General features: G+C 43.0%; 1 protein-coding gene across 6 annotated transcripts; it reads right to left on the bottom strand.

Annotated features, from left to right (window-relative positions):
* Window positions 1-1,444: 1,444 nt before the first annotated feature.
* LOC135260249 (uncharacterized) lies at window positions 1,445-15,620 on the bottom strand. Of its 6 annotated transcripts, none has more exons than XM_064345497.1 (7): window positions 15,434-15,619; window positions 14,671-14,859; window positions 13,468-13,584; window positions 12,715-12,771; window positions 12,160-12,399; window positions 11,660-11,776; window positions 1,445-2,363 (listed from the first exon to the last, which is right to left on the bottom strand). In XM_064345497.1, the coding sequence occupies exons 2-7, from the start codon at window positions 14,842-14,844 to the stop codon at window positions 2,307-2,309; spliced, it is 762 nt and encodes a 253-aa protein (XP_064201567.1). In that variant the 5' UTR covers window positions 14,845-14,859; window positions 15,434-15,619; the 3' UTR covers window positions 1,445-2,306. The 6 variants fall into 6 exon arrangements, with proteins under 6 accessions (XP_064201567.1, XP_064201563.1, XP_064201565.1 ...); XM_064345493.1 differs by lacking the exon at window positions 1,445-2,363 and adding an exon at window positions 11,068-11,506 and having other exon boundaries at window positions 15,434-15,617; XM_064345495.1 differs by lacking the exon at window positions 1,445-2,363 and adding an exon at window positions 11,068-11,506 and having other exon boundaries at window positions 14,671-14,855; window positions 15,434-15,617.
* Between the last annotated feature and the right edge of the window lie 741 nt (window positions 15,621-16,361).

Here is a 16,361-nt window from a genome sequence, read left to right as displayed (position 1 = left end):
GTTGCTTAAGAACAAAATGGTGGCTCCTTTTGTTGCTGTTGTTGACTGTGACTTACCTTCTTTTTTTATTATTGCCATCTGAATAGCAAAGTTTTTGCTGAATCTCTGCTTTCAGGAAATTTCAACACCAACTCCTGGAATGAAAGCTTGCTGAGAATCTTACACCTCAGTCCAGAAAAGTAAACCCTTCTTTAGATAACTTTCCTTAAAGTCTTCGTCTGATAGCTCAAGTGAGCTTAATGCAGTTTGCGAATGCACAGTTTCCATGGGGGTTGTGTGTTTGCCTTGCACTAGATATTTTTGTTTTGTTCTGAATGTTTAATGAGGTGTGGGAATCACACGGTGGCTGTCAGTGTATTTACTAGTTAACTTTGCACCTGAAAGTCTGAAACTTGCAATTCATTTACCCAGTACAGCTGGTGTGAAACAAGACATGATGGTAATCTAATGGTGAGTGTTGGGGGATAGTTCAACAACACTAATTGAACTAGTAGTTTAATTCAATTTTGTAGTTTTACTTTTTTGTCATTTGTCATTACTTTTTTGTCATTTTTAAGTGTAGTTAACTATGGGAACTATCAACTACTCTTGGCCCTAAATTTTTTTTTTCTTATTCTTTTGACTAAATACTACTACCTCTTCTCTCTCTTTTTCCTCTAATCCTGATTGGTAGGAAGCAGTTTGTTCCACTATAGCTGCCTGTGGTCAACTGCTAAATGCCACACATTGCTGGTTCCCCCCATGGAGCTGTATAGTGGTTCTCCTAGTGTGCAAAAAGAAGTCAGTGCTCACACATACATCGGCTCTGGGGAACATGATAATGATCATCTGTCCATTATCTATACCCGCTTATCCTGGGCATGGTCGTGGGGGGTGCTGGAGCTTATCCCAGCGTGCATTGGGTGAGAAGCAGGAATACACCCTGGACAGGCCGTCGATCTATTGCAGGGCATACACACCATTCACTCACACACTCATACCTATAGGTAATTTTAGTGTCTCCAATCAGCCTACCTGCATGTCTTTGGACTGTGGGAGGAAACCGGAGTACCCGAAGGAAACCCACGGGGACACCTGACTTTATTATATCAGATCCAGGATAACTGCATTGTGTTACCACTTAAGGATCAATAATTTCAAAATGCGTAGCAGAGTTTTTCAGCGGGAGTTGAAAACTGTAGAAAGTGGTGGGCCTTAAATTAGGGTGGGAAATCAAATGTCCTTTTTAATGATCTGATAAATACAAAACAAGACCAGGTTAAAACATAGTATATGGCTGGACCGGCCAAACAATGCTGTGAAGTCATAACTCAACCGACCAATGGTGTAACTTCATCACTCAGTCATAGACATTCGCGTTTGTAGGGCTGGCCACAAAAAAAAAAAGATTTATGTACACCTACTGCGACAGCTGCTTCAGAAAAGAAAAACTATATCACGTAAGTCCTGCAGAATGCATCACGTAGAAGCGGATTTATTTAATTATACATACAACATTCAGAAATGTAGGCATTCATCAGTAGAAAAAAGGGATTATTATTGGTTGAAAAACTACATTGTCTAATTAGTAAGAGACTTGCAGGACACACTAATTTTCCCATTTGGCAAAAGAGATTTAATTTGTTCACGAACCCAGAAAAAAGACATTTGTATAACATATCGGAAATGAATGCATCCATATAAGTGCCCATAATTTCAGGCAGACAGGCAGGTTTTTTAGTTAAAATGTATAGATATGTAGACCCACCCCCATGTGGTTTTCCCCCAGGCTTTCTACAGCTCTGCTCTGACAACTGATCAATTCATATATTGAAAAGTTGCGAGTTGTATAACTACATACATATTACTGCAGAGACTTAAATGCCAAAACAATCCCCAGAAAATGTTTTATTAGACTTCTTTACGCAAACGTCCTTGTATCGTTAAAGCCAGAGACAAATGGCTTGGTGCTATGCCTTTTTCATGAGCTATCTTCCAAAAAAGGTAAATGTATAAAAACAGAGAAATACCAAGTGCTATATATCAAATAGCCTACTCGTGGCTCCTCTGGCATAGATTCACGTCTGCAGAGAAAGTCAAATTGAAGATTATTTCAGTGTGCATCCAAAATGTTTTCTAATCATAGGCCTAACACCCAAAGAAGAAATGCATGTCAATTCTGTTGTAGTTTTGAGTAAAATCGTTTTGATACTCCACGGGGCACTTAATGAATTTGTCACAGAAGCAGCAATAGAGGCTTTGCAGTATCTAGATACACAGGCAAAAGTGATCACTGATTGGTGTCAGTAGTTAAGGCGAGGCTTCCTCTAAGCAACGTGATTGGCTGTCACCTCCTCCATGAGTGGCTGCTGAACCTCAGGGACCTGCTTTGAGATATAGCACAAGACCAGACCAGCACGTCAATTAAACATTCAACCCACACACACACACACACACCTCCACACAATAATTTATTGCTATACTTGTGAGGACTGCCCATTGACTACATTCATTCATTCGTAACCTCTAACCCTAACCTTAACCTAATTGTAACCCTAACCCTAAGCCCTAACCCTAAGTCAGCCTCTTGAACTTGTGGGGACCGGCAAAAGGTGTCCACCTTGCATACTTTTCCTCATCTTTCTATTCTTGTAGGGACATTTGGTTCTCACAAAGATAGTAATACCTGTCCCCACACACACACACACACAACTTGGGTCAGGTACTTTAATTGAAATAATTTAATGCCTTTGTCAGGACAGTGAGGATTGAGTAAAATGTTTTCATCTTCTGAATCCAGCCATTTGAACAGCTAACACCCTCACTTAATGTTCGGCCCTCTGAATACTTACACAAGTGCATCAACAGTTAAAACTTGTCACTTATCCAACATATAATATATATGTTTATTTGATTTAATTTGGTCATTATTAAAAGTATTATCAGTTAAATTGCCTAATTTGTTGATAGGCAGACCAACCTCTTGGATCAACCTCCCAATATGTTAGGAGACTTTTTAGAATACTAGGCTGTCTTTTAGCTTTTGCATTCTGATCTGTGATCAAGCAGTGGTTTGGCTTTTTACTTCATTCATTTCTTGCCTGACTGTACCCTGTCCATTCATTATTCGTTAAGGTAATCTGAATATTATTTTTGCAATTTAATAAATTCCTTAATTTGAATCTGGTTGTGAGTTGTACACTTTATTAAAGTTGATCCAACAGATTTCTCGGCCTATCAACCAATTCGACGATTTAATTGATAATGAATATATTTAAATAAAAACCAAACTAAATCAAATAAATTTATTTTGATTGTTGATGCACTTTTGATCGGTATTCAGCGTGCCGGACGCCAAACGACGGCGTTAACTGTCAGAACTACTTGATCCAGAACATACACACATTTTACTTACTGTCCCGACACTTTACTATATGTGGTCCCGTACATTTCTTGAAAATTTGATGGAAAGTGCTTCAAAGTTCAAAGTATTTTTACCTCTGACACACAGACTAAGACAGCCCTCAGCTTGCAATCCACAAGGACTGGCCTTTTAAAAAATAAAGAAATAGATAACTGTGCTCTATTTTCACTTTCAAACACCGACTGACACAGTATGGCAGCGCTGTGTTTTTGGACATCTTACCTTCTCCTCGTCCTTCTTCTCCACTGCCTTGATCGCCAAAACCGCCACGCTGATGCTGACGCAGAGCTGGAGAACAGCAGTGACCAGCAGCAACACATTCACGCCCATCGCTACGGGCTGAGAGAGGGGGAACTATCAATCAAGTGCCACTGACGGAGAGCATGTGGGCTGCGTCCGCTATTACGATTGGTGAATGGTGAACATTCTACTTCGCCGCTTATCAAAATTAGCCTACTGCTTCAAACCAGAGAATAGCGCATTTGATGAAGGGCGGTGATGTGAAAACCTACCAGTACGGTACGCTCGTACATCCGGCACAACTGCAGGTTGGGGTCATTCGCTTTCCGTACCAAGTCTGTCAAGTTCACGGTACCGTGATATCCGTTGTTGCGGTAGTCGTTGTAATCGCCACGTTCATAGCACATCCTGTCAAACACCACCGCGTAGAACACGATCGCGACCACAGCAAAGATGGCACTTGTCATATTAACAACCGAGGTCAGGAACACCTGTTGAACCCAATCAGAGAACAGCTGTCTTCCCTCTACAGGTCCAAGGACAACTTCCATTCTCCCACCCATTGTGCATTGGAACCCAGTCATTAGCTAACATTAGCCACACACAGGGAAGTTCTTCTTTCAAAGGCTGTGTGCTCATACTGTGCATCTAGTACTGTACATCCAAACAAGTAAACGCTTCTAGAAGCCTCTTTTTCAAAATGAACTTAGAAAATTCGGAAACGTATATCTAGGCTAGATATAACAGCTACAAGACGATGAGAGCAGATGTCATTAAAGCTGTGTGTGGAGAGAGACAGCCCATTCCAAGCACAAAAGAGCTGGACTACTTACCAAGCAAGGGCTCGGAAACCTTTTGCCAAAAATGGTAAATATCCCAGAGATAATGAACTGTCAAAACAGAAGAAATTACTGTTGCTTAAATTCACTGGTAATTTAACCATAGGTGGAAATCATTAACTTAGTTTACTGCTACCAATTTAATAGGCACACTTTATAAAATATTCAGCAAGACTGAACTTGGGGTAGTTGGTGGCTTTAGATTTGTTTTTAATCCTTCGGTTTTAATTCAGCTATTTACAAGAAAATAAAGTGTCATCTTTCTATGATCAGACTGGTGTACCAACAGCCAAAATCCCTGTTTACTTTGAGCTTCTTACGACTAAGAACATATAGTATCCCAGCTAACACGAAATGTTCTCAGTGTTACTGGAATGTTTAATCAACGTTGTAGCATTACGACTACATGGCAGTGACATTGTGTGAATGTTTTGCGTTAGCTGGGATGCTAGTTCTGCTTACTGTAGGCCAGTGGTCCTCAATCCTGCACCTGGACAGCGACAGAGTCTGCATGTTTTTGTTCTCGCCTAAGATCAGCAACAAAAGCTAGCTCATTTACATTACAGGCATTTAGCAGACGCTCTTATCCAGAGCGACTTACACAACTTTTACATAGCATTCTTACATTGTATCCATTTATACAGCTGGATATATACTGAAGCAATTTCAGTTAAGTACCTTGCTCAAGGGTACAACGGCAGTGTCCTACTGCCCGGGAATCGAACCTGCGAGCTTTCGGTTACAAGCCCAGTTCCTTACCCACTGTGCTACACTCAAGACCAGGACTGAGGACCAGTGCTGTAGACCAACACGTTCAAATGGATCCGTGTTAAATGAAAAAGGCAGACTCACAGTGGCTCCCAGCCAGTAGGGGGGGTTGTTGTAGTTCATGAAATAGGGGCCGTTGTACAGGATCAAGAGGATTGCTCCAAAACCGATGGTTAAGAGTCCCACCATGATCTGCACCGTCTGTGAGAGGACAACAGGATGAGGAAATACGTCGGTTCATTCCACTCACACATGCGTGAGGAGAGATATCGCACACACACAAGCACGCACATGCACAAGCACACACACACAAGTACAAGTACGAGCACGGACGGACACACACACACGCACACGTGGGACAGAGGAGAGATTACACAGATGCACACGCACACGCGCATCTGGGACAGACGTGATGGTGCACAGTGGAGGAGAGGCTGGGCCTCTGCGTAGAGCGAGCCGTCCCATCGCTGAAACATGCAAACCACTTCATCAAAGAAAATGCAAAAAAGTCCCTAAAAGTAAACTTTACACAGGGAATGAATAAGCTACCTTTCCATAAATAGTCCCAGATATCTTGATCTGTGTGGTATATTAAATGCTAACAGTGATTTAAACTGCTCAGAATATGTATTCACTTATTTTCACAGAGAAGCTCAATGTGCATTATTAAGGAACGGCAATATTGGGAAGGCGGGTATGCCATCCAGCCAAGTTACGCCTTGGCGGGGGCATGCCCCGTACCTATACAGCACCAAGAGTTTGGCACTTTTCGGGGTTCCCCACAGAAATAACCGCAACAGCCACAGACTCTCGACCCTTAAAAAATTAATTTAATGTACATTCTGTCTCATTTCAACAGACAGAATACATAAACAACTTCACATATCCACACAATAAAGCCCCAAACTAAGGGGATTTTGCGTTTTCTCCTTATATCTTCTTCTTCTTCCTGTCACAAATGCTCCTAGCCCACAAAGAATATGTCTCTCCATTGGTCATTTTACATACATGAACCAATAAAAACATTGGATGCAAACACAAAATGATCATATATACAAGTGCGCATGTTTAAAACAGTACAACTTAGCATCTCTGATGTCTACTTCCCTCATAGCCTAGTTGGTCCTGCCTTTGTCTTTTGATTGGAACTGTTTACAGGACTGAGACACCCGGATTCAATTCCTGCAGAAAATCTGTGAACTCAGTACAATGGCTTGCTCGCTAACTAAAAATACGACATTTTAACTATTGCTTTTGCATCTGTATAATCTTTCCGGGACAGTTCCACTTTCGGCATTTTCAGAGTGTTTAATGTTGGGGGCGACATAGGAGGTAAGAGCGGTTGTCTGGCAGTCGGAGGGTTGCTGGTTCGATCCCCGCCCTGGGCATGTCGAAGTGTCCCTGAGCAAGACACCTTAACCCCTAACCGCTCTAGTGAATGAGAGGCATCAATTGTAAAGTGCTTTGGATAAAAGCGCTATATAAATTCAGTCCATTTATCATTTACCATTACTTCCCATTCTTGTACATTGTTTTTCATGAGATACATATTACTGCAAGAATCTTTTTGTTTCTCTGTTAGCCAGTGCGATACCAGCTGACGCCAGCTGATAGTAGCCACCAGTCAGTGTGAGATTCGCAGGCACAGGACGTCTTGCTTGGTAGCAAGCTTTACTGGTAAGATCGTATGAAGCACGAATTTTCAATAGTTTTAGTATGCGTACAATTTCCTGTTTACTGTTACATGCTTACCTTACAACAGTGTTGTAAGATAATGTTGGTTAAACTGGTTAGTAATATAACTAGCCTCTGTGCTAGCCGCAGCACAAATTTTCTATACTTTGTGTGCGCATGAATTCCTGTTGAATTTTACATGCTTATACACAAGAATGTTCTAAGATAATGTTGGCTAAACTGGTTAGTAATATAACTTCTGTGCTAGCCAGACTACATTGTTGTTCACATGGTTAGTTTGCTACATTACAGTGGGTTCTTCATGAACCATGTTATAATGCTTATTTATGCGTTGTAAAAATGTGGCTTCGTTACTTTTCATGACAATCATTTCTGTAAGAGAAAAACAGTGTGTGACAAACAAGCCTGCCACAGGCCACCGAAGTGGCTTTCCAAGGGGCCCTCCAGCACAGAGACACAGGGAGATGATGTTCCAGCAGTCCACATCCATGGCAGATTTAACCTGTGCACACTGATTAACTCACTACGCACAGGTGCAGCCACCCCTGTTCCTGGGCCCAATTAGCCTGGCCAATTATCTAATTCATAACCAATTATCTAACTAGCCAGGTCTAATTAGCTTGACCCAGGGCAGGTGTGGCTGCTTAAACCAGCCATCCCCACACCACACAGTGCTATACGGAACAGTATTGTAACATGCTTGGTAGCAAGCTTTACTGGAATACTAGCAAGCTAAGCCAGCTCAAAGCGAGCATCTCCATATGTGGTCAGCTAAAAGCTATTATATTTTTGTTTGCAGTGAAATAGAACTGCTTCTTTTCATTAAAATCTGTGGCACCGGAAGACCTGTGTCGTCATTCTGCGAGTGCAAGTGCATGCCTGTCATTTATATATGAATTATTATTATCACTTACTCATTACTAACACAGTGCAAAAAGAAATGATATCTCATTAAAAACACATTTGCAAAGTACAAAAATGCCAAGTTACTCACACTTACAAAGCACTGTCTATAGGTCATTCATTCATTCAAACTGGCTAAATCTAGGCCTGCCATTAAAAGTATTGATATCAAAATGACGCCAAGTTACTGTACTACAAACAATATAGGCTATCTTGCCTCACAGAAAATAAAGAAGCTGTATTCCAAAGCAGTGCTACCCAATGTCTCCAAAATTGTTTCAAGTCACTTTGCCCTGTGTTCTTTTATCTTACCATCTCACAATGTCATCATTCACACTTTGCGTCACATCAACATGTCAAATAACTACAACTGTACTATACCAAAGGGCGGGGGGGGGGGGGTGTTGAATACAAGAGCCATACATTTGTTTACGTGTGCGTGCGTGTATGTGTGTGTTCATGTGTACGTGCGTGTGGTGAGAGATTGTGTGTGTGCGTGCTTATGTGTGTGTGCACGCGTGTGTGTACATGCATGTGCGTGTGTGTGCGTGTACGTGCGTGCATGTGTGTGTGGGCACCTGTGTGTGCGTGGAGGGGGGAGGGGGGCATAACACTCACTGCTAATGACGACACGGTGCCAACCATGACCTTCCGGATTCTTCCAGGCACCAGACATGTGGGACTGCAGCACAAGTTCCCCAGGATCTGGCACAGTAAGGGGCATGAGCTTTCTGTGTCAGAGGGAATAGTGAAGATTGTGGTACCCTCACTCTTTGTCACAGAAAAAGCCATCCTGGCTGGATCCTGTCACACCGTCTAAAGGAAGGAGAGGGTTTAAAATCCATTACAACATCAGGAACAGTTCTTTCTGTTAGTGTACATGAAGATACGGTGAAGGGATTGGGTGTGTTCCTAGTTGCACAAAGCTGTTGGTTGTAAACAAGAAGTGTGTGTGTGTGTGTGTGTGTGTGTGTGTGCGCGTGCGTGCCTGTGTGCGTGCCTGTGTGTGTGTGTTTGTAAATAGGAAAATCTTTTTGATGTTCTACTTTTTAAATTGTATGTTTCGATAAGTTCCCATTTTAGGGTTTATTCCAGTGTGTCTCACATTTGGACTTCATGAACGATCCAGAATCCATGTTTGAGAACAGAAAAAACTAGGCCAGCAGGTTTTTGTTGTGGTTGCATGCATGAGCATTTGCATATTTTACTTTAAGTGTCATCACTACTTTAAGTGTTACGTTCACTTCCTTGTAGTAAAGATCCAACAATGTTTTCTCTTCTGAATGAGACAAAGAAACTCAGCCCGAAACAGGATTTAGAGTTTTTCGTGTCAAGTCTTGGGAACAGTGGCGTAACACGAATATTTGTGCAAAAATGAAAGATCATCGCAATTAATTATCACAAACAATGACCTCAGAAACAAGCAGAGACCAACTGCCAGCCTGAAACCAAATCTGCGCCATAATATCCTGTTTCTTTATGTCCCTCGGCCTCCTATGCATTTCTGAACAGCAACAGCGCTCTGTGCTTCTCTCACCTGTTCCTGCTTTCCGGCAATAAGGCACTCTTGCACTGCGAATGTTTCCGTCGCACTTTTCTGTCGAAGATCCTTCTGGAGCAGGAGGAGTTTGGATGTGAGAGCTCTCCGTCCACTCTTCACTGGCCAGCTGCTGGGGTAATGTGAATCTCTCCTCCTCTGCCTGTGATTGGTTAATCTCTGCCTTTGTGATTGGACAATCTCTGCTTGTAACCGGAGTCTCAAATGATCTTGCAGAGATAACAGTACGATGAAATGCTTTTTTTTCTTTTTTACGAGAAACCCAGCCTATGTATTTTTCTGTAACTGCAGGTATCTTACCAGGAAGTAGATTTTAGGCAAGCACCCCGTAGGTTCTACCCAGGCTGACACTGCACACAAGTTACATTTTTACATGTTATACATCCATACACTTGGGTGTATTTAAGCAAGGCATTCAGGTTATAACATTTCATTTGGGGCTTAAGCTGTTCACAAACCCAGTTCCTCAATCAGAGTGCCATACTGACACTCAGCAGTCGGTCAGTGAAATTTCAGATTAAAATCTCAGTGGAAACCACGCTCACAAAACAGATGTGTGAAAACCAACACATTTTTTAACACACCTCCATGTCTGAATAAGGCAACACACCTAACAGTCTGTGTTAAAAAGTCTCCCTTTGTAACACACAAAAAGTATACTTTTAACACAAAATCAGTAACAAAATGAGTTGAAAGACAAAAGCAGTACTGCAAAAGGTGTTTGACATTACAGACCCTTTTTGACAGATCACCTGGGACCTCTGTATATTTGTGTACTGTTTTGTGAAATACATTGTGTTTACATTGACAAGATTATTTAAGCCCCGTGCCAGATAGATAAAGGATTAAATATAGAATACCGCCTCGGAGATAAACTTTATGGCTGCGATCGGCGCCGGGTCGGTGATCATGTATGAAACCTGTGCGCTTCGGTGTTGTCCGCGACCGCCCTTAAGATTTTCAGCCCAGGCCTGGAGCAGCACTTGAACAGATACCACTGATCCGGCTTGGGGCTGAGAGAGCGCCCCTTCGGGTGTTTAGGACCGGTTGCCAGAAGTGGCTATAGGTTCGGTTCGGCTAGTTCGGCTCGATTGGGTTTGCATTGGCTTATGGTATTGGATTAAGGATTGGATTTTTGGATCTGGAATAAAGGATTGGTTTTGTAAAAAAGGGCTTCGGCCCCAAAAAAAATAAAAATAAAAAACAGCAGACAAGGAACATTACTTATCAACTGCAAGAACTGATTTTGAGTGATGACAGTCCTTCAGCTAGGTTTGATAAAGTGCAATTAGCTGTGACACACTGAGCAAATGTGAAATGTGAAATGCATACATCTTTGGTCATGCAAAATTTATACAGAAAGCAGTCAATTGAACTGGGCGTTGGGCAATGCAAGTTTCCCCAAACAAAACGCCCATCTTTATTTTATTTGGATTATATTGCGCTGTGACTATCCATGAGTTCCCACTGGAGGAAATAAGGCCTTTTGCGTGGAACAGTGACGGTCAGCCGTAGGCCGTAGACCGTAGGCCTGCGATTACACACTTCATTCGTGATTCAGCCGGTTTGTGGCCGAGGCGCGTCAGCCCTCCAAAAACAAAATCTGAAATCTACAGGAGCGCCCGGAAACGCACTCTCTGAGGAACGAGACAAACAGGGAGAACGTTTTAAACACATCGCCGTTTATTCTCTTCCGGCGGGAAGGTCCTTCTCGGCCGCCGTTCTCAACGACTTCTGCGACTGTCAGACAAAGAAGGAGCCCAGAGAGCTATGCTCTCAACACACGCATAGACAGAAATGCTGAGCCATTCGTGGCGTCTGACCCTAATAATAAAAGAAAAACACTGCATAGAAAAGGCATATAAAAGCTCTTTGGATGTCATTGCAGCTTGAGCACGCAAACTAATCAGTCACCTTGTCGAGAAACGTATACAAATTCTCTTCTAGTTTTGAGCAATACTGAAGCAGCGATAGAGGCTTTGCAATGCCTGGATACACAGGCAAAAGTGATTGGTGGCAGTAGTTAAGGCGGGGCATCCTCTAAGCAACGGGATTGGCTGTCACCTCCTCCATGAGTGGCTGCTTAACCTCAGGGACCTGCTTTGAGATATAATACAAGACCAGACCAGCAAGTCAATTAAAACTCTCACATGCACATGCACACACACACACACACACACACACACACACACACACACATTTATGCAGCAGGTAGCGACACAGGACGGCTACACTGTTTCAAGGCCCACTTACCTCTCCCTCGCTGTTCTTCTTCAGGGCCTTTATAGCCAAAACCGCCACGCTGATGTTGACGCAGAGCTGAAGAGCAGCACAGGCCACCAGCAGCCCCTTCAGGCCAAACACTATGGGCTGGGGGAAGGGGGGAATAAGCTCAGATCAATCCACCCGCAGCGGGCATCTCAAACATCTGTTCTGGAAGGTCCCTTCAAAGACCGAAGGGAAACCACACACACACACACAAAAAAAAGACAAACACAAACCCTACAGACCCCCCTCCAGCAGGGGAATTTCTGAATCTTGCTCTACAGCTTTAGCTGAGCCTCCCCCTCTGCAGAGCCATCATTCAAAAGGCACTTCCCTCCCTCCCTCCTATCCAAATTTCTTCTCCGCCCTTCCACTGGACATTTATTCCGCCCCACCTTCTTAACTGGGGTACACCTCTGAACAGCCTAAAAAGTGTACCAGTTTGTCCCCCTCTGGGAAAATACTGAAGTCTGCTGAATTCCACCCACCAGGGCTGCTCCGCGGTACATGCGGCAAAGCTGGAAGTTCCTCTCGCGGCGCCCCCTGGCTTCCGCCGTCAGGTTCGCCATGCGTCGGACGCCGGAGTCGTCTTCGGAGTCGTACCGGTCGGACGGGTCATAGGTCACGCACACGTCCGCCATCCTCGGCCCATCGTCAAACACGTACAGCGCGATGGCGGCCACCGCGAGCGCCGAGCTCAGCAGATTCACAGCCACGGTCATGGACACCTGCAGGAGCCAATCAGAGAAGAGCGATTCGCCCGTCTACAACTTCCAGTCACGGGTTCGTCTTATAAAAGGCTGCGTGCTCCCTGGTGTGTGCTGTGCACCTAGTACAGTGCATACAGACAAGTAAATGCTTTTCTAGAAGCTTCTTTTTCAAAATCCTGACATGACGGTTCTTGAAAATGTCAAATTTCTAAATCCAGTTACATATACCCAGGCTAGATAATAGCTACAAGCTTATCAACAGCAGATGCCATTAGAATTGTGCGTGTGGGGAGAGATGACTCATTCCAAGCAGAAAACAGCTGGACCACTCACCAAGCAAGGGCTCGGAAACCTTTCCGCAAAAAGGCAAAGTATTCCAGAGACAATGAACTGTCAAAAGATAAGAAATTACTGTTGCTTAAATTTGGGAAACCAACATTTTTATCTGCCTACAAGACATTTCTATTCACTTTTAAGCCACTTAAATTAACATGAAGAGGTTATTTAGGTGCTCAGAAACTCATTAATATGCAGCTACGCATGAATTATGTGTTAAAGAATATTTAGCAAACAGGTCGTGAACTAGTGGTAAACATAATCATAACTACCAATTCAAGCACTTGAAAAGATTTAGAAATCACAGGTCTACACTGTTACATTTCTGTATATTCAGATTTGTTTTGACTCTCAAGTTTTAACATAAATATTTACAGGTGAAATGCAATCGTATCCTGAACAGTCTGGTGCACCAATGATTAATGTAAAATCTCCATTTACTTTGTGCTACTTACTTTAGATTAAGAATGCAGTATTATACTAGTTTTGAATACTGTAGGCCAGGGCTGCTCAGCCCTGTTCCTGAACATCTACCATCCGGTAGGTTTTCATTTCAACGCTTATTAGGCAAGACTGAGTCAACCAATCAGCAGACCAACAAGATATCTAGCTGTAGAATGAGGTGCGCTTCGTCAGGGTTGGTGTGAAAACCGACAGGACGGTAGATCTCCAGGAACAGGGTTGGGCCGCCCTCCTGCAGGCCAGCATAGTCAAACAGGTCCACGCGAAGTCACGAAGGGGCAGACTCACAATCGGGCCCAACCAGTAGGGGGGGCAAATATTCCTCATGTAATACGGGCCAAAGTAGACGCTCAAAAGCACTGCTCCCAGGCCCAAGGTAAGCAGTCCCATCATGATCTGCACCGTCTGTGAAGAGACACCGGGATGAAGAAAGGCGTCAGGTCTCTAAGGAAAGGCCCTCCTATCCGCCGCTGCGTAAGCACCAGACTGACGAGATGATGCAATCACAGAGAGCGCGTTAGGAGCGCCATCTCGCCTGAGGAATCAGCAGTGCCAATGAGGAAGACGAAGACAGCAGTGAAGAAGTCACAATAAATGCAATGTAAATCCGCCATTGCGGTCGCTTAATCCAGTTAAATCAGTCAGTACTTTTGTTTCTTGTGTCTGTCGCTGACCAGAAAAAACACACACATACATATGGTACAGGCCAAAAGTATTAGGCCATTTGAGGGTTTTTCTTGTTTTTTTTATTTTTTTACTTAAGGCAGAGAAGAAGTCCATTAACGCCTTATGTATCACCCCCCTTTTTTGACACAAACCTGGAAAAGATATACCCAAAATAAAATTTATTGAACCCTTTTGGCCCAGGCACAATCCATGTCTCTTCTGAAAGGTAACCTTTGGGAGGTTGTTTTCCAAGAGTCAGATTTTCTCACAGAAGAAGTAGTGGCTTGCCTGTCATCCTCCCTTCCGTCTACCCCCACCCCACCCCCTTCTCCTTCCTCTTGCCTTGCAAGCTCTGACAGCAGCAGGTCTGGAAGATTGTAGAAAATCTTCACGCATGCAACTTGTGTACTCAATAGGAGGCAAGACAGCGGTTTCGGACATGGCCATGGTTGTGTGTTTTGGCTGGATTTCGTTTTTGTCCAACTGTGCACTTTCCCAGAGGTTCACACTGACAGACATCCTCCAGGAAACATTCAGTTAACTTCGAGATCTAATAATATATGCACAACATTCTTTATCAATCATGAACAAATGTGTACAAAAATAACAACATTCAGCTTCGTCAAACTGTGGCCATTGGCCAGTCCAACAGCTAGATCTGTATTACACATTAAATACTAAGCTAGGTAAATGGCTGGGATTTTTTAAAATTTGCATAGACATATTCATTTTAAGCTGAAGATACATTATTAAAGGATGGTAATATGTATTGAAACAAACAGGGAAGCCAGGGTCATGAATTTGTAAACAGAGCATGGCACTCACTGCTAAAGCCGACTGGGGGCCAGCCATGAGCTTCCGGAGTCTTCCGGACACCGCGCACACAGGACTGCAGCACAAGGTGGTGAAAACTTGGCAGAGCAGGGGCCAATTGCTTCCGGGGTCAGAGGTCACAGTGAAGACTGTGAAGCCCTCACCCTTAGTCACAGACAAAGGCATCCTGGCTGAACCTGTCTGAGGGAAGAGAGGGTTCAAAATGGATTAATTTTCCAAACAATATCAGGATTCAGGTAAAAGTCTTGTGTTCAGTGAATCAAGATTGGAACTGGAGTATGTGTTCCTAAGTTACACATCCCCCAAACAAACAACTTTGAACAAGCAAAGTTTGGTTCAGTCTTTATTTATTTATTTTTAAAATATCAGGAAGTGTAGTGTTCAGTGCATAAATGATGCCAGTCTTTATTTATTTTTAAAATAAGATCCAACATGAATAACAGATTAGGCCTATGTAATTTTCACATTTCTGCAAAGAGAAACTAATTCTGAAACTTGATCCACAGTTTTCCCTGCCAGTTTTGGATCTGTAGCGCAACAAGATTCGTGCAAAACAACAACAACAACAAAACCTTGACGTCCAATGCGCAAAGAATTGCCTGTAATAATGTAGATACCAACGGATATAAACTGCGAGGCTGAAACGAAAGCTGTGCCAAAATATCTTGTAAGCCTGACTCTCGGCCTTAACGCTTGTGCGTTAAACACCCATACGCTGCTGGACAGTGACAGTCAGTCTATCCGTATCACTCACCTGCTCCAGTCTTAGATATGACAATCTGGCGTTTCAGTGTCGGGGAATCGCGTCCGCAGTAACAGGAAGCGTTGCGCAATGACAGCCTTCTGTTTGCAACAGAACAGTGACGTTCGCTCCGCGTCGATTCTTCTGTGGAGGCGAAGCCTATCCCAGGGTACTCTGTTGCACTCTCGTCTGCTCCTCTCTCTATTATCCTCCCTTCTGCTCGCGATTGGCTTGGGGCTCGGCTCTGCCTGGAACACGACAAATCGGTCAAGTATTTTTAAACAACAAAGCAAATCGGCAGTAGCCAACTCATACAATTTCCTGTAAATACTAGGCAGACCTTACAGTACTTATTCCTAGATCCTGACATCCAAAGTAACAGAGGTTACTTTTTAAATTTTAGAAACGTATACTGCTGGGAATATCCTGTTAAATAATTCAGGTTAAGACATTATATTTGGGACTTAAACATACCATCTTCTGTTCACAAATCCAGTTTCTTAATCAGTGCAACACAGCCACTCAGGACCAGGATTGAGGACTACTGATCCTAAATCTTTTCTGGTGTTCCCTTGTCAGATTGCACAATATCTAGGTCAAGCTTTGCAATAAGTCTGCCACAGATTTCCCATTTATTCAACGAGACTATTGTAAGCATAAAAAAGGAAAGACCTGCTGTTTAATACAAATCACTGATTCAAAGTGATTACATCAGGAATAAACAACAAGGGACGATCCGTTTCAGGATTTTGTACTAACTTTCATTCTTAATTATTTAATTAGCTCAGTCATATCTTGATCTGCATTTCTATACGCACCAGTTACAGCTGCAGACTGCAAGTGTATCCTAAAGGTTTTACTATGCTCAAATATAGGCGAGAACCAGTGTAGTTTATAGAACTGTCAGAAAGATAAAACTAAGGTAATTGGTTGGAAGAAA

This window comes from Anguilla rostrata, chromosome 8 (assembly GCF_018555375.3).
Source record: "Anguilla rostrata isolate EN2019 chromosome 8, ASM1855537v3, whole genome shotgun sequence".
Classification (NCBI taxonomy): domain Eukaryota; kingdom Metazoa; phylum Chordata; class Actinopteri; order Anguilliformes; family Anguillidae; genus Anguilla; species Anguilla rostrata.
The sequence above is the reverse complement of the archived record's forward strand: the minus strand, read 5'-3'. Positions and strand labels throughout refer to the sequence as shown.

Bases quoted from the DNA above. Each gene is read 5' to 3' on its own strand.
- LOC135260249 (XM_064345493.1), bottom strand. From the start codon at position 14,844: ATGCCTTTGTCTGTGACTAAGGGTGAGGGCTTCACAGTCTTCACTGTG. The intron at 13,585-14,670 runs GTGAGTGCCATG...GTCTCTTCACAG, and splicing joins GCCCCCAGTCGGCTTTAGCA to ACGGTGCAGATCATGATGGG. The intron at 12,772-13,467 runs GTGAGTCTGCCC...ATCTTTTGACAG, and splicing joins CCTACTGGTTGGGCCCGATT to TTCATTGTCTCTGGAATACT.